The 18,472-nt window shown below is 41.7% G+C and overlaps 1 protein-coding gene across 2 annotated transcripts in view; it reads left to right on the forward strand.

The window, feature by feature from the left end:
• The window catches only part of LOC147449900 (putative pectinesterase 53), a 56,320-nt gene that overhangs the window by 23,179 nt on the left and 14,669 nt on the right, over positions 1–18,472 (forward strand). For both annotated transcript variants that reach the window (XM_086522246.1, XM_086522244.1), the window contains exon 2: positions 9,006–9,195. In XM_086522246.1, the coding sequence (XP_086378372.1) occupies positions 9,006–9,195 (190 nt within the window). The remainder of the gene's footprint in view (positions 1–9,005; positions 9,196–18,472) is intronic.

Below are 18,472 nucleotides of genomic sequence, written 5' to 3' on the forward strand. Positions count from 1 at the left end.
GCAAATCCAACCAAGAGCCAAGCTTCAATGCATGCTCATCTCCTCTACCAAGCTAATTACTAAGCTAAAGCTATGCTAATATGAGTGATTATGTGAGGAGATGTACATCTTTCATGTAAGATACTCCTTCTTCCTCTCAATCTACTCTCATACCCTGCTAGCTCTCACCATCTTCGAAGGTGTGTGAGGTCTTGGGCCTGGAACGGGGATAATTCAAGTTGTGTTTGCTAAGTGTTTTGCTTAGTGCATGAAGCTTTCATCTTCATTGCACTAGCTAGTCTTGAAGGAACACAAAGAATTGTATTGTATAATGTCTCTCTTGATGGGAGAAACCATAATACAAAGCCTTTTGGAGGGGGGACCGGCTCCATGCAAATCTGGTCCTCAACTGTTGTCATTATCTTAATTTCTCTCTCTTTTTAAAGTATTGTCGATGCTATCTAACTAGGTGTTATGCTTTTTGTTGCTCTCTCCACCCAAGCACTCTTGTAATTCTCATTAGGAATCTATTCTAATGAAATGCCCACTATGTTCATGCTCATTTCCGCTACACACAAGTTATTAGGCCATTACATGTTACACATAATCTTCGACTCCAGCTCTTTACGCAGCAAAGCAATTTTAGCCTCATTGCGAGTTACATAAAGACCAGCCAACATATCCCAAGCCTGTTTTTCAAATTTTGCTGAACGGATGTGAGGAACAATGGTGTGCTTCACAAACAACACAATCATTGCATGAGCCTGCGTATCCTTTACATCCCAACGAGCTCGTTCTACCGTAGGCAAAACAACTCTAATAGCAGCAATCCTTGGCGCAAGACCTGCAACATCCTCAACATCTCCTGCATCCTCAGAACCAGGACGTACATCAATGCTTTGCACAATATTCCAGATGCCCTTTGACACAAGAACATGTTGCATCATGTAAGCCCACATAGGGTAATTGTCCCCATCCAACCTGTCCTCAGCAGCAAACATCTTGAACACATCTATGGTGTTGGCAACCATGGTAAATGTTGCGTATGATGTGAAAACTGCCCGAAAAGAGGAGAAACGAGGCGGGAACAACACGTGCTATATAGCACAAACCGTAGAAGACTGTAAGGCACTTGTTATGCAGAAAATGGCACTGACAAAAATTCTACACAAAATGACAAAATAGCATGTGCAGACCTGCCTATAGTGGAAACGGAGGCCGAAATGAGCTCGAATCAGGAATCTGAGCAGATTGAGCTCTGAGAGTTCTCTCGAAATATTTGTCGATCTACGATTGCTCGCCAAACCTCACTGTAAGCGTGTGTTGGAGCAGCTGGCGACTAAGCCCGGGAGGATATAACCTGCTCTGATACCAATTGTTGGAATTAGGGTTGCAGAGAAACGTGCACAGCTAGGAGAAGACGAAGGAAGCTCAAGGCACACAATAGAGAGTTTGTTACTTAGTGTGCAATGGAAAGATAAATAGCCCTAGAGTGATGGGCGTATATACAATGCTCGGGGGGAAAAACCTCCTAAAGCGGGAAAAAATGTCCCGGCGCTCCTAGTGTGTTCACACACATCACTACCACATGTATATGGTAACAAGTTGCAACTCTTGTCTTGAGGTGACTTCTTGGTTCTTGATTTTAGCACATGCTAATGCTGCAATTTGATGTCAAAGCATACTTGTGCTCTTCTCAAACTTGTCTTCAGTTTCTCACTCTTCTAGTTGTTCCTTCCTTTCAATTAGCACTTCGACTTTATAGGGCATCAAATTATTCCAATTTTTGATGTCTGCATCATATAGAGTTTGTCTGTCTCTGGTCAATCGAGCCTTGGCTAGCTTATGAAAAACCGGAGCAATGTGAATCAATCCTTGAGATAGAGGTTGATCAGCTTTAATTTGAGCTCTGAATAGTACTTCAGTCATTTTTCTAAATTGGGGTATTAATGCAGCTTTATTGGCCAGTTCCTTCTCTGGGATCTTTGAGGCCTCAACTGTTAGCTGTAGAAGTTTATTGATTATTTTTATCAGTTCTCTAATTTGCATATGACACTGTCCTATCTTCAACTGAAACATCTGCACAGCATCTTGCAAATCATCTACATGGTTCTTCTTCAGAGCTTCATGTAGAATGTCTTTCCAGGCAGTCCATTTTGTTGCGGCTCTCTCATACCAATCCGTTAGGTCATCAAACATCTTGATATACCTTTGTTGGTTAGTTGGCTCAGTGTACTTTGGGTATAAAGCTGGAAAGAGGTGAGACAAATATGCTTCCTTAGGAGGCAATGCATACACAAGGACTTGAGAATCTGGTACAAATCCTATGAAGTTCACTACAATCTAGTTTTCCTATTGCATCATCTGATTCGAACCCAATGGAAATGACTTTTCAACTTCATTTCCTATTCTTCAAGATTCATTCTTGTCTTTGGTCTTTTGCTACTTGTAGCATTACTCTCCAGCAACATCTTTACCTTGCCATCAAGAACCCCTTTGGCAATCTGTAGTTTCATAAGCATATCTTTAATATGAGTTCGTAGGTCCTTCATACACATGTAGGTGGGTAACATATCTAACTATAATCCTAGGGTTTTGAGGTTAACAGTCGATGAATCTTTTACATGTGGATTCACTATGATATCCCGTTAGTGAGAAACCATTATGGGACTCCGTCCAATAGTTGGACACAACTTGGATGAGGTAGTAGCCCGATTCACAATCTGCACCCACCCTCTAATTGCTACGTTGGAGCAAGTAGCTACAAGAGGAGAAATTAAAGGGCTTCAAATCTAGAGTGGTAAACAACTGCTTATTAAAATGTTTGTTGATGATTCTCTGCTTTTTCTCCAAGCGAAAGGGAATAATGTCGGAAAATCCTTGGAGATATAGTCCATATACTTTCCACAGCATGAGGATCTCAATGTAATATAGAAACATCAAGACTTATCTTCTTGTGAGAAGATGATATCTTTGATTCTTTAGGTTGGATTGGAGAAGTTGTTAAGAGAGGTTACAAATTTCGACACCTTAGGGTGCCAATTGGGGAAGGAACTACTCGCAAGAAAGCCTTTGATTGGGTTCCAAAAAAATTTACAAAGACAATGAAGGGTTGAGAGTTCATCCTAACTCCTTTCCACTCCAAGGCTTTGATAATTAATACCTTCTTGATCCCTTATATTACCTTCACATCACCTTTCCTACAACTATCCTAGAAAAAATGGAATTCCTTCTTCAAGCCAGTCAAGGAGTTTTTTGTGGAGAAAAAAACTGGCAGGAGGAAGACCATGGAAATGGGGCAAATGGACGGTTGTTGCTCAGCCTAAATCTCAAGGAGGATTGGGCATCCTAGACCCTATCATTCATGATTAGGCTCAATGTGCAAAACTTTTTTGCTTCCTTGCCAATTCGAAAGAGAGTTGGGATTTTATGGCAAGGGAAATGATTATGGTAGCTTGCATGAGATCTAAAGGCACCTCATGGTCCAACCTCAACATACAAAATTGGCTTTCCCCCCCCATCGTGGACCGGGGTAAGGGTACAATTAGGTGGATTTATTGGGAAATCTATTGAAAAATGTTGAAAAGCCACAGCTACACTCATGTGGAAGGAAGAGACCAGATACTGGAAAGGTACGGCCAGACGGTGGTCTCCTTGGGGACCCAGAGTGGAGGGCTTGGGCCTTAATAACCATTGGATTGAATTAGCTAGGAATCTCAATAACAAGGGCTTAGACGCCTTGGATTATTTTTAGGATTATCAGAAAGGGGATTGGCTATCCTTGGAGCATCTAAAGCTAGGCACTAATCTCTCATTCCAGGAAGAGATCCTCATCAAAAGATTACTAGGAAAAGTCTCAAACATAACCCTTCCCCCCTATTCCACACCATTGGATTGGAAATCTTGGAAGTGGCGTAGAGAAAGACCTTTTAGTGCACCCAAGACCAAAACAATTGATGAGATGCTTTGCTCTTTTGAGAATTGGGTGAAACAGCTCAATAGGATTTGGTTCAGAAAGTGGTTTGCAAGTAAATGGAGACAAGTAGTTGGAAACATATAGAAGGCCAAATGCAAAGAGAGGGACAAAGTTAAGTGTCATCTTTGACATAAAGTTTGTTATTACGCAAATTCACCACAAGGAAGATAACCACCTTCACTCCAATGCATAAGCATCAGGTTTGGCTTAAGATGGAATTTTTCCTAGGTAAACCTTGTTCAAACACCTCACAATGGTCTTTTGCGAGAAATCCCAAAGATCAAGCAAGATTTATCGAGCAAACCATAGAGCAAGCAAAACCAACCTTTCAAAGAAAACAAATTATTACACACTGTTATCACCTCCGTACATGTTTTGGTAACAAAACGTCACATGACAATTTCTAAATGTATAAATACCTTTAAATTTTCCATTTAAATGTTTGTAAAATTCTATTTTTGCACACTAGAAGATTCTCTCTCTCTCTCTCTCTCTCTCTCTCTCTCTCTCTCTCTCTCTCTCGTGTGTACACACACACACACACACACACACACACCACACGATGTCACTTTGAACTTTCACCCTTACATCATAGTTTGAGTTGGCATACTTGAGGAAACCATCAAATAAAAGTGCATCTTTGTTTACTACGATCATAGATATTACCAAATTGTATGATGGTTGAGGATAGTGGTAGATCATGGCAATAGATGCAAATGACCATGATATAAAGATTATAATATCATCTAAAGTTTCTGAAAAGGCTGATGATAGTGGTAGATCATGGTAATACATGCATGTACATGGCCATGATATTTTGTTTTATCTAAAGTGTTTGTTTAGGGCAGCATCCCCTTACATTAAGTTGAATGGTGATGGATTTCAATTGAATAGTGAATTGACCATGGAGCACAAAAAAGATTAGTCTATGCTATAGAAGGAGAATTATTGCATAATTTTATTCTTGCAAGTAAAGATTTTCAAATATATCCATTATCATATGCACAAGGCATCAATGGGGAAATTCTATTTAGATTGGGTTTAGGCAAGGTGGCAGCACAGATAAGAGAAAATGCATGACTTCAAATTGCACAACACTTGCTTCCAAACCCACCTTAAAATGAGTGACCCCCCCACCCCACAACAAAAAGGCATTTCTTCTGCCTATTCTATAGTGTGAATTGAGGGGGAGCTTCCATAAGGTGACTCTTGACCAATGAGAGCACAACTAGCATGGAACGATGGGTAAGTGCCTCCATCTCATCTTAACTAAGGGGGTGGAAGCACGTATCGCAGATGTACTCTGCTAGCACCCCCATCTAAATCTAGCCTTAGAGATTTAATTGAAAAGTGATGGTTCTCTCTCTCTCTCTCTCTCTCTCTCTCTCTCTCTCTCTCTCTCTCTCTCACACACACACACACACACACACACACACAAATCTTGTCGGATAAATATTTTAGCTCTTTTGGGATTGTTCCTTTAACGTAAAATACTTCTCTTATTCTTATTCTTCTTAATATAAAATGTAGCGCTCAATCCAGAGAACTAGTGGCACTCTCTTGTAAACAAAGCATACATGAGGTGCAAATGCAAAGCTATTATTTGCACAGGCTCCAAGTAGTGATCAGGTAGAAGTGATTCTAAAAAAGCTTATTGTTGGTAGCCATGACTATGTCGGTAGCCTCAAGCCCTCGAGAGGGAAGCTTGTAGAATTAAAAAGGGAAGGTGGTTGAGGGTGAAGGGATAGGCGGGGCATCTAAGGATAAGAAATCAAACAGATTGATTTCAGTAGATGGGCAATGAGGAGGAGGAGGACAAGGAGTTCAAGGAGGTGGTGATGGGCTTGAGTGAGGAGGTAGAGGACTTATGGAATCATTAGGTAGCACTAAATGATGAGGAGCATGATGTGATTGCAAATCTTGACCTTCTACAATATGTCTTCAATAAAGCAAGGATTGTTGACATTGATGAGTGCACCTCTCAACCGCTTCCATGGCTCCTCCTCCTCTTGGTATATCATAGCCTGCTGTAATATCATATGAGCATTGATGGATACTCTCATTAACTAGCTTGTGCATCTCCATCGGCTATAATATCAACTTAGCTTTGCCGGATTCTTTCACTAGCTTGGGCATCTCCATCACTTCTATATCTTTGGTTGACCCTAGAAACACGTTATGCTTCTCTCTCTCTCTCTCTCTCTCTCTCTCTCTCTCTCTCTCTCATGAGGTCTAAAGGAACCCCAAATAAAAACGTGGAGCTGTGGCCTCATTTTAAGGGGTTTCAGATCTTGAGCAAATGGGTCTTGGCTCGGCCACAAAGTGTCAAACCACAAAGTTTGGCATTTTAAAACATGGCACTTTGCAACACTCTATTGAGATATTTTCAATGAGGGTGGGTTCATCCGAGTGCAATGGAAGTTTCACCTTTCGTTTTTGCCACCAGCTACTATGTTCAAATGGGATAGAGTCTTCAACTAAAAACGGTGGGGCTCTTTGACATCTAACTGGGATAGCACCCACTATTTGACACTTTGTCCTAGTCGTGCAATTTGGGGTTTAAACTCTGTTGCTCGCAAATCACACTGATGAAGTGCACGGAAGAGTTTTCTTTCGGGGGAGGGGGCTCGCCCAAATGTTGGTGGATCCAAAAATTTGCAAATTTGTTTTGGTTCAATCAGCATGTTCCAAAAGGGACGCACGCCCCTTTGTGCACGTTCATATGAGCCCAGTGTGAGCATCCACCTACAGCATACACACCCAAGATGTTTATAGTGATGATTGAGTAATTATCGTCAAGAGCAACCCTTACAAGGATTTCTCATGTTGCATATTTTAGAGAGGTATATTTACCACCCTATAGGTTTCACACATGCATTTATTTTTACATTAATCTTGGCACTGATCTAAATCAACATATTATCAACATCATTCTCCTTGCCCTCCTTGACATTGGTCAAATTTTTATTATTAAATTTTGCATTTGGGGAATGTCATGATAAATCTTAGAGTTAAAAAATTTTAAATATTTATTAACTTATAATGCACAAGTATGTCTCCCAAATTTTGCAAGCAGGTCTTATTAGATAGAATCTACTAAGATGCTCAAGTATGTAGTTATCTCGCTGAGAGGGCAAAAACAGGGACCTGCCAAGTGGAAGAGAGAGGGAGGGAGAGAGAGAGACATCTTCCATGTGGCCCGACAACCAGAGAGGCGGACGTACAATTGCCAGTTGCCATGCGCCAGGACACGCAGAGAGAGAGAGAGAGAGAGAGAGAGAGAGAGAGAGAGAGAGAGAGATTTTGATGGGGCTGATGCGCATTGGAGGTACCGTTTGTGTCTCTCTATCTCCTGCATCCTTGCGCAGCATCGGCGATGGGCTAGTACAATGAGTGGAGGGTTGATCCTCTAATCAGCAACAGCAATGGGGTTGGAGCAATGAGTGCAAGCTTGCAGTTAGATGCAAGGCGACGATGAGAGAACGAAGGGAGGGCTGGAGACATTAGCATCAATTGCGGGTCGAGGGCAGGGGTGGGGAGAGCTTCCCTACGTCGTCAGAGACTTGGCATGGGTAGGCGAGCGCGATGGGTGATGAGGATGCCAGTCTCTGAGAGATTCAGGAGGGAGAGCTGCAATGTGGCGTTATCGGCATCGTTGCCTTTCGAGCCTTTGAGAGAGAAAGAATCTGTATAGATTCGGTTAATAAAATTGCTACGACCCAGTATGGATTGCACAATGCCTTTTTGCATCGAGCTAAAACTAACCTACTAGTTGACATAGCCTAAGTGACTTGCCTTGCATATATGTGTATTTCAAAAAGAGTTCAAATGTAACATTGTAATTGTGGGTGTACTTTATATGTAACCGTTGGTTGACATTTGTGTAGAATGCAAGTAGCACCTTTCATTGTGCTCACAAGCCACATATGACATGCACATTCTGAAGCTACACCACAAGTTGCAATACTAATTTTGGTTAATTAAAGCCACAAACCAAAATTAAAGCCACATGTTTTATTAGCATTAGAAGATTCATATAAGTTAAAGTAAGCTACAAAAGATTGCTTTAACTTGGTGAAATATATGATTGAGTTAAATTATGGTCAAGTAGTTTGCAATTTCATAAAGGCCATCCTATAGTGAAAATAGATTTTGAGTGCTATTTATTGTAATATTTTAAGTAGTCTATTTTGTTTTCATTTTTTCTTTTGATGGATCTGCTCGACTTTTGCTCTACGCAAAAACACTTGCTCGAGGATTGGTAAAACTCTCTTTTGCAAAGGATGATCATGAAAACAGAAATTTCAATGCTCTATTTACACCAAACTATAATCTAAGAAGTAGGTATGTGTGTGCACACGCACATGTGTGTGTGTGTGTGTGTGTGTGTGTGTGTGTGTGTGTGTGAGAGAGAGAGAGAGAGAGAGATATTTATTATTGTCCACGGAGGTCACATATGACCTATGGGACCAAAAACAAAACATTACAATAGATTGGGTTGTCATATAGATCTCACTTAAGGATTGAGGGTCCAACAAGGGGTAACAAAAAATAAGAACAAGAACAAACCTAAGAAGGGGCAAGTGAGAGGGAGGCCGGCTTAAAAGTTCAAAACTCCTAGATAATGGCTTTATCTCCTCGATACACTGCCCATTTTCATGTTTCACGTGCTTCACGTATCTTTTGAAGTTCTACCTTTTTTTTGGAGTTGACTGGGTGTAAGATCTTCTGCGAACCAAAACCTTGTGTTTTTCAGAAGCCTTTATTGTTGAAGGAATTTGATTCGATTTGCTTTAGTCTTGAGAGTGAGGATGGCATGGTTAGTTTGGTTCTCGTGTGTAACAACGGTGATTGATAGATGTTAAACTTTGAGCATTGGCTATATGTTGGTGAACGGGTGATCTAAGGACAAGAAGAAAAATCTCTAATGTACTTTAAATTAACAATAACCATAAAAATAGAACAATATCATGCAAAGTTCATAAATGCAATTTCTTGACCTATTGCAACTACAAGTATGATTGATTATGTAATTGATGTTGTATTGTAGAGAGAAAGTGTATGTACCTTATAGAAAACCATTCATTACATTTCAAGGCTCTGGAAGACAAAACACTGTCATAACATGGAATTCAAGGGCTGGTGATAAAAACCAAGGAGGAGAAATACTCGGCACTTTTGGGTCTGCATCAGTTGCGATTGACTCTGATTATTTTGTGGCAAGGGACATAACTTTTCAGGTAATACATCCTCACCCAAAGTTCTCATCTAAACTTATAGGTTCTATCAAACTGATATTAACAAATTGATATCAAAGCTAGCCACTACTTTAATTCAAACAATTTGTTTTGCGATCATTTTGTCAGTGCAATGCTAAACATGAACCACGTATGGTTATTGTGAGTGGAATGCTAAATAACATGAAGTTAAGCCATCAATAAATGTAGCATGTGACCCATTAAACAAATGACTTGAACTTGCTCTACCACCAGAATTTTCACTACCTAGAATATGTTGGGGTTCATGCCAATTGGACAAATGTCCCCAATATTACTAACCCATCAGTAACCCTATTCTTCATAGTCAATAGAATAAGGATTTGTGAGACATCATTCTCCTCACTGAGCTCCACCCACTTTGTGTGTGTGCTCTTCTTCTCCCTCACACTCCGCACACACCACGCACTCTAAAAGTGGTATCAGAGATCACAATAAAGGTCTTGAGGAGAAGATGGAAGAGAGAGAGAGAGAGAGAGAGAGAGAGAGAGAGCTAAACTCTACCTCCGTGCGTGCATGCAAATTTAGATCGGATTTCGTTTTTAGTTTTTGCTGCAACTTCTTCATCGTGCCGAGAGTATTTCCATAGGTGTCTTGGGGTTTTACCCCCCTTTCAAAGTCATTTATGCCCTCAAAATATCCATTTGAGTAGCACGGCAAAAAATGTAGTTTTTAGCCGACGTTTTTGGCATCGGACTCAACTTTGATGCTTCTCAAATTAAGGCACCGATTTGATTTTTTCAACAATCAATCTCCTTGCATCCCATTAATCTTTGGCATAGACAACCAACTTTTTATTGGCATCAAAGATTCATTTTTCCCATTTGCAACATCTGCTTCTCTTTAGGCATCGACGTGCACGAGTGAGGTGCCTCTTATGTAGAGGATTGCCATCCGACATCAGTATTGGCATTGACATCAACTTTGGAGAAATTGACTACAAATTTTCACACGCTCTTTGGAATTGTAGAGAGTGAGACAAAGAGACAATTTGTAAGTAATGGGAGACAGGTTATAGGTTTTCATTAGCAATAGCTCTATGCAGTTTTTAGAGCAGTTTTTTGGATTGTCATATGCGTGTTTTGTCCATGATGTATGTTCTCTATGGTATTTCTCATGCATAGCCATTGACGGCTTCTCAGAGATAGCTTTCATATAAATATCTACACACACAAGGACAATCACATGTTCTTTTGACACAATAGATCTATAAGCATCGTTGACAGTTTACAAGCATTTTGATTCCAATGGGAGTTCTGTGCATATGGATTATGCATATGTTGGCACAGAATCTGTGTCATGAGCTCTATTGAGAGCGTTTTACTCCGCATAGGGAACTAAATTCTATGACCTTTGCTTGCATACTTGTTGATGCTTGCTTGAATGCATGCCTTGCATTTAGCAATGCTTTTTATGACCCATGTACACTGTGTTCAAATGCTAACATTGTACGCCATTATGGAGCCAATTTTGGCTTTTTTTGGTAGTCTCGACTATTTTAGAGAATCGTTCTAGAAAATCCTTTTCTAAGACTGTGGCTAGTCATGTTTGCATACCCTTTTGTGAGAGTCATTCCATGAGGTTTTTTGAAGCAAAGCATTGGGGGATGGGTTACCCAGTGTGAGGTGGATTATGTTGCTAGAGATCCCTATTTGTGGCCTCGCCATAGGATATGTATAAAAGGGTAGATGTGCTTTTGATGCCAACTTGGTAGTCTTTCAACAATGTTTTTGAGTAGTATATGTCAATTGATGCCTTGTTAGCACTCTTTTACAGTTTATGCATTTTTTATAAGTTTTTACTTGAAATTTTGATCTTCGTACATAGGAGACTCTGCCAAAATTTTCACATAAATTTTTCCACAAATTCCTAGTCTCACTCTCTTGCATTTGCTCTTGTCCATTGCGGCTTGACCTTCTAAGAAATAAGAGTATTATATCAAGAAGTTTGATGGCACAAACTTCATGATGTGTAAGCAGCATATGCTGAATGTTTTGGTTAATGAGGGCATTACAACGTCATTGAAAGAGCATAAAGAGGGTGCTTATATTATGATCAATGCGAGGAGCTTGATGCTTCTGCTATGGCAACCATTTACCTAGACCTTGATGAGTCTATTTTCTTCACAATTATGGACGAGATCACTGCAAAGGAATTATGGTATTTAATATGCTCAGCTTTTGATGGCAAGAGTGCATCGAATAAAGCTTTTGAAAAAGCTCATGTGTTTGAACATGAAAGAGTGACTGTGTCACTTCACACTTCAATGAGTCGCTATCATTGCCACAACAAAGGGTATTTGAAGAAAGAATATCACATTTTGCAACATGAAAAGGGTAAATCCATTGTGAAGTCTAACCCTCCTAAAAGCAGTGTGAAGATCAATGTGGTTGAGTCTCCACCAGTTAAGGTTGTTTGATGATGCTGCAACTGTAAGATGCATTGCTAACTTGAATCCAGATGCATTATTGGATCATGATGAGTGTTGTGCACAAAACTAAATCATTGACTCACGTGCTAGTTTCCATGTTACTCCACATAGGGAATGGTTCTCTAATTATGCTTTTATGGATGGTTCAATCAAGCTAGGTGATTCATATCATCTTGACATATGTGGCATTGGAGATGTGAAATTATGTATGCATAACAGCATTGAGTTTATGATTTGAAGTTTCAAACATGTGCCAAAGTTCACTAAGAGCTTAGTGTCAGTTACTCAACTTGATGATTTGGGCTACACTAGTTCCTGGATGATTCACAAGCGAAATTTGGTCATCTTGAAAGGCCAAAATTGTGGCTCATTGTACGAATCCTCTAGACTTGGTACATGGTGATCTGTGTGGACCTATGCTACATACATCTATAGGGGGCATCATATTTCCTAACATTCATAGATGGCTCTACTCAAAAGGTGTGGATCTACCTGTTGAAGAGGAAAGATAAAGTTTTTGCTATGTTTCAAAGATTCCCTGCAATGGTAGAGAATCGGTCGGGCAAGAAGTTGAAGGCTTTGCGCACTGATAACAGGCGAGAGTACGTCTCCACTGAGTTCAAAAAAATTTGTAGCAAAAGAGGCATTAGACGCAAATTTTCTACACCTTACACACCTGTTGCTCAGAATGGCCTTGTTGAGCATATGAATAGAAAAACTCAAGAGAGAGTCACAGCCATGTTGTCTATGGAAAACATACCTCTAGAGTTTTGGGAAAAGGCTGTTATGACAGTAGTTTGCATCAGTCAATCGCCTAGTAAACCATTGAACTATAGCATTTTATAGGAGATATAGACTTGCAAGAACCCAAACTACAACAGATTACATGTATTAGGGTGCAAGGCATTCTCACATGTTCCTAGATCCCAAATCACACAAATGTATCTTCATTGGAGAGATGGGCTATTGTCTCTAGAATTTGGAATCTAGAAAATTCATTCACAGCTTATAAGTTATATTCAATGAGTAAAAGATGCATAGACATCTTGTCAAAGAGGTTGAGTATCACAAGGTCAGATTCAAGGATGTAGCCTCAAGTGATATCAAACAAATAGTTTAGTCTTCTAGTGACGTTCCTACCACTAGTAATGCTTCAAAGAGAGCAGAGTCCAACACTCAATCGGTGAGGAATTCTACACAAGTCTCTTGTGTCTTTGAGTGTTTTCAGCCAAGGTTAGACTATCTGTTGGTCAGTGACTGCAGAGAGCCTACCTGCTACCAAGAGGCTATTTATATGGAAGATAGTATGAAGTGGAAGCATGCAATGCAAGCAGAGTATAACTTGATAATAGAAAATGAGACTTGGGACCTGATGGACATGTGAGAGGGCAAACAAGACTTGCCTTGAAAATGGATGTATAAGAAGAAATACATGGCAGAAGATCTTGAGCCTAAGTATAAGGCCAGATTGATTGCTAAGGGAATCAAGCAAAAGAAAGGCATGGAAATTGATGAAATTTTCTCTCTACTAGTCAAGATGACTACATTCCATCTTGTGCTTGGAGTAGTAGCCACTCAGGACATAGAACTTGGCTAGATGGACGTGAAGATGGCTTTCCTTGACAGGGATCTAAAAGAAGATGTCTACATGAAACAACCAGAGGGTTTTGAAGTTTTCTACAAGGGTAGAATTGTTGTGTAGTCTATGTAAGGTATTGTAGGGCCTAAAGCAAGGCTCAAGGCAATGGTACCAAAAATTTGACAAGTACATGCAATCCCAAGGTTATTTACAAAGCCAAGAATCTCACTGCTTGTATACCCAAAAGTTGAACGATAGTTCACTTATCATCTTGATACTTTATGTTGATGATATGCTCATTGTTAGGAAGTCTAAAGATGAGATTTACATCTTGAAGAAGTCACTTAGTGTTGGGATAAAGGCGCTACGCCTTTTGCCCGGGCCGAACGTCCGATGTCCGGCCACCCGCCCACATGTGTACATGCCCTTATTCTGTATAATGAATAAAGAGCACCTCACTCACTAGTTCGAGAGGTTGCTCCACCCACACTGTCTCGTGCTCCTTCCTTTCCCCGCAAGCACCACACGCACGCATGCAACAATGCATACGTGCACTCACAAGTGGTATCAAATCTACGGCTTGGTGGCGACGGCAGTCTCTCCGGTGACGACAAAGCTAGGACGAAGCTCTTCGCGGCACCGGATCGGGTTGATTCGGGGAGGATCCGACATGGATTGGGCGAGATGGGTGAGATCTCGGCTTCTCGGCGCACACATCCCCTCTCGTGCACGTGAGGTATCTTGAGAGGAATCAAGGAATCGGAGCAAGAAAGAAGCTTTGTCTTCTTGGAAGATTTGAGGTCTGCAAGTATAGGGGAGCTTGGAAAATCTTGAGAATAAGATCTACATGAATAGAGGCCTTTTGAGAAGAGCTTTGGGAAGCTCACCGACGCAAGCAGAGACTCGGGTACCAGGTTCTTGGCAGGGGCAGCATTCGAGCTTGAAAAAAGCATCGGAGTGGTGGTGTTTGAACACACACACACACACACACACACACACAGTCGGGAAAGGAGCATCCAGGTGCTTGCAAGGGGGAAATTGAAGCCAGTCTAGCAAGAAGGTTTGAAGCATTGCCTTTGAAGGGCTTGAAGAATTACGGGCATAATCGGGGCAGAGAGGCCCGTGAACAGTAAATTAGCAACAGGTCACGAGAGCAGTGAGAATTCCAAGGCAATTTGGGCAGGACCAGCATACACAATACCAGGAGCCGTGAACATTTCAATTGAGCTCGACATTAAGCATTTCAAGCAGCCAGCAGCTCTCGGGCAGGTGTTTGAACACTCATGGGCAGAGCTTGGAGAATGAGCTTAGCAAGAAAGTCGGGTAGAGGAGAAAATTGGAGCATTCGGCTACAGCTGAGAACCGAGAGCAAGAGCCTCTTGAAGGGCTTGTGTGCAAAGGCAAGCAAGTCGAGGTGCTTTGAAGGGCTCACGAGCAGCAGCGCAGGTCGAGCAAATTTTGTCGGAAGAGCTTTTGAAATGGGCTATTCGGGCAGTGTCGAGAGCTTTTGAAATGGGCTGCAGTGCTGCGAAGGCCTTTGTTGAAGCGAGGCAAAGCGCGCACACACACACACACTCCCACGCCCAGTCCCCGTTCGTCAGACTTGGCAAAGTCTGCGTCTCGTCACAACTGTTTTTGCTAGAAGACACAGCAACAATAGTTAAATTAATTTTTCAAAATTTTAACTTACTACACACCCTTTGTGTGCAAGGGTGGGTGCACACCCCCCCCTCCCCCCGCCCCCCCCCCCCCCGTCAACTCTTCGGACCCCAACTCTCCAAACTTAAAGAGAGAGAGCTTGAGAGATTGAGCGACCCCAGCTGCAAGAGAGAGGTTACAAGGCGGCATCGATTTTGAAAGCAAGCAACAAGAGAAAGAGAAAGAGAGGAAGATAGCGATCTCGGCGTGCAGACCTCCACGCACACACAGGTGAGAGGAGCGAGCTTCAGCGAGTAACCCCGGGCATCACCCAGCATCAACCCCATTTTCTTGGCATTCTCCTCGGCATTGGACACTACCGTCCGACAGCGGAAGGCGACCTTGGTATCAATGTTCAACATTGATTCGGTATTCTTCTCGGCATTTCCTCCTTTACAGCTTTGAGCATCGGCTATCGACATCACTTTTTGACATTGTTGGCGTTTTGCGTTAGCTCGACCTCGGCTCTTGACATTTGCTCGGCATCGATTTTGACATCAATCAGGCGGCTATTTGGCTAGTGTGTTTCCGTCCGACGGCGGAAGATGGCATCGACAATGATTTTCCAACCTCAACACAACAGGAGACCATTAGAGTGAGAGTGGCATCGTCTCTCCTCTAGCACCCATTCCAGAGCGGATCTGGCACCAGCGTAGTCTCCTCGGTGATTTGACTTTGATAGTTTCTCCAGTTCCAACTTCGACGGCACATACCGACAGATACGGCTTTGACAGACCATTCCAGAGCAGATTTTCGTCGAGCGCACTTGGCTCTTGGATGGCGTTTTCGATCGACGTGTTTACAGATTGATGAGGTAGTGTGTGCCGGTTTCCCATTGGGTTTGCTTAGTGCAGCTTGTGTGGAGCACTAGAGAGCAGTTTTTGCATGGTTTTGTGCAGTTTCATGCTATGTATGCATATGTGGATACAGCTTGAGCTAGGTTTAGCTCACAGGTAGCAGGTTTCACAGGTTTACGGTGTTTTTTGATAAGTACACATCCATAGAGCCACTCGGTCAGGAGTGAGCCATTTTGCAAGGCTTTAAGCATTGCATGTAGACCATTTGTGGATCTGTTTACTAGGACACTGTGTGTTTGGCTTTTATGCGATTTAGTGAGACTTTTTTTAGCTTTTTGCTCAGTTTCCAAGGGAAACTCTGTCGGATTTTTCCCAGGATTACTTGCCATGGTTTATGTGTATCCGCAGTTTGCTCTCTGATGGTTTAGTGGTCGAGCTAGACTCCCACTTTGACAGTGATCAAGTGTTTACTCTCACTTTGAAAGATTTTGTCAGCTTGGACACAGTTGGTGTTCTTGTACCCACTCTCGTAGGAGTGAGGATTAGCGTATGCTTGTGTGGCTACAGATAGACAGTCACACGTTTCACAACTTTTTGCATATTTTTGCATGTAGTTTCTCTTGTGGGATGTGTTTTAGCTAGTTTGCTCTCTACTTGCATATATGGCTATGCGCTTTATGCTCAGTTGAGCAATTTTTCCCAGTTTATGCTTGCAGATAGCATATTGTGGATTTGTTTTATGCATATATAAGCATCGATTTTGATGCATTTGGTCATGCTTTTGATCATTGTTTACAGGTCGAGTGGTCTTCCACTTTGTTGCCATTTTGGCATTCACTTATAGCAGCAGACATGTGTGACAGTGAGAGACGACGGTCTTGTTTTTGCCAATACGTAGGATGTTGGCATTGTGGTCACACATGGAACATTAGGTGCCACTGTTTTAGGTGTATGAGACAGCAGTGGAGATCTATGCATGGTGCACATCAGGTTTTGACACATGCTAGAGCAGTGGCTTCATATGTCATAATAATCAATATCTAATTCTCCTAAATGATTTTCTCATATTAAACTGATCATTTAATGTGGGGAAGTGCCAGGGGAGAAAAAGCTAGAATATTGGTTAAGCTAGCAGACCAGCCACAGTACGGATCCAAAGGAGGGAAAATAGGGATCCAAAGGGGGGGGGCATCTGCAAAAGAGCCATGTGCAACAATGGGCTAAAAAGACCCTAAGGTTCAACCCATTAAGACTTCCAAAATGCTAAGGTTCCAAAATTCAAAGGTTGTGTCCAAAGGTCAACCCTAGGGGAAATTGGATGTTTTGTGTGTGACTAAAAAGTCTTTGCATATCCCTACATGGGAGGGGGAGAGCCCTTCTTCTAGGGGATGAGAGAGAAATTCACACACACACACACACAGGCTCCCTTTACACAAAGGGAATTAGGGACACATGTCAGCTCCCTAGCCCAGATGCCCACAAGGTGTGCCCAATTCCTATTGGATGGCCTTGGAGGTGGACCAATGAGAATTAGGCTAGAGTAAATCTAGTTTAATTAATTTAAAAACACTTCATAAAAGAACCAATGAGAAATAAGTCTCCTAGAAGACTATTGGACAGTCTCCCAAGGGGTCCAATGAGCATTCAGGAGCCCAATGGCTAGCCTGATTCCTATTGGCCAGGAAGCAAAGGGGTCCAATGAGAGTTTAGTTTAATTATTAAATTACCTAAAGCTCTCACAAAAGGGGAAAGGGGGACACATGTCAGAAGGCTATCACTTATGCTGCTTAATGGTCATTGGCTTGACTTGGGGATGGCCAATAAGGCTGGAGCAAGAGCAAATAGCAAGAGGGCTCGCCCAAGAGAGAGAGAGGGGGCTGATTTTTGCAAGGCATTATCACACACACAATCACAGAATCTCATGTGTGAAGAAAGAGAAGACTATCTCTTCCCAAGCTTTAATGGAGAGCTCATCACCTACTCCAAGCTTGTGAGATAGAAGCCTACATCGACACACTCTTGGCTTGTGGATGCAAATCCAACCAAGAGCCAAGCTTCAATGCATGCTCATCTCCTCTACCAAGCTAATTACTAAGCTAAAGCTATGCTAATATGAGTGATTATGTGAGGAGATGTACATATTTCTCGTAAGATACTCCTTCTTCCTCTCAATCTACTCTCATACCCTGCTAGCTCTCACCATCTTCGAAGGTGTGTGAGGTCTTGGGTCTGAGAACGGGGATAATATAAGTTGTGTTTGCTAAGTGTTTTCTTAGTGCATGAAGCTTTCATCTTCATTGCACTAGCTAGTCTTGAAGGAACACAAAGAATTGTATTGTACAATGTCTCTCTTGATGGGAGAAGCCATAATACAAAGCCTTTTGGAGGGGGGACCGGCTCCATGCAAATCCAGTCCTCAACTGTTGTCATTAGCTTAATTTCTCTCTCTTTTGAAAGTATTGTTGATGCTATCTAACTAGGTGTTATGATTTTTGTTGCTCTCTCCACCCAAGCACTCTTGTAATTCTCATTAGGAATCTATGCTAATGAAATGCCCACTATGTTCATGCTAATTTCCGCTACACATAAGTTTTTAGACCATTAAATGTTACATTGGTATCAGAGCTCAAGGTTTCTCTTTTCTTGCTCAAGAAGGGAGGTCCTCAAGCTAGCTACAAATGGTTAGTATTATTAATTGCCTGTGAGTAAGTAGAATAGGAATTTTTCAGCCTTGCA

This window comes from Adiantum capillus-veneris, chromosome 10 (genome assembly GCF_014529385.1).
Source record: "Adiantum capillus-veneris isolate H3 chromosome 10, ASM1452938v2, whole genome shotgun sequence".
NCBI lineage: Eukaryota > Viridiplantae > Streptophyta > Polypodiopsida > Polypodiales > Pteridaceae > Adiantum > Adiantum capillus-veneris.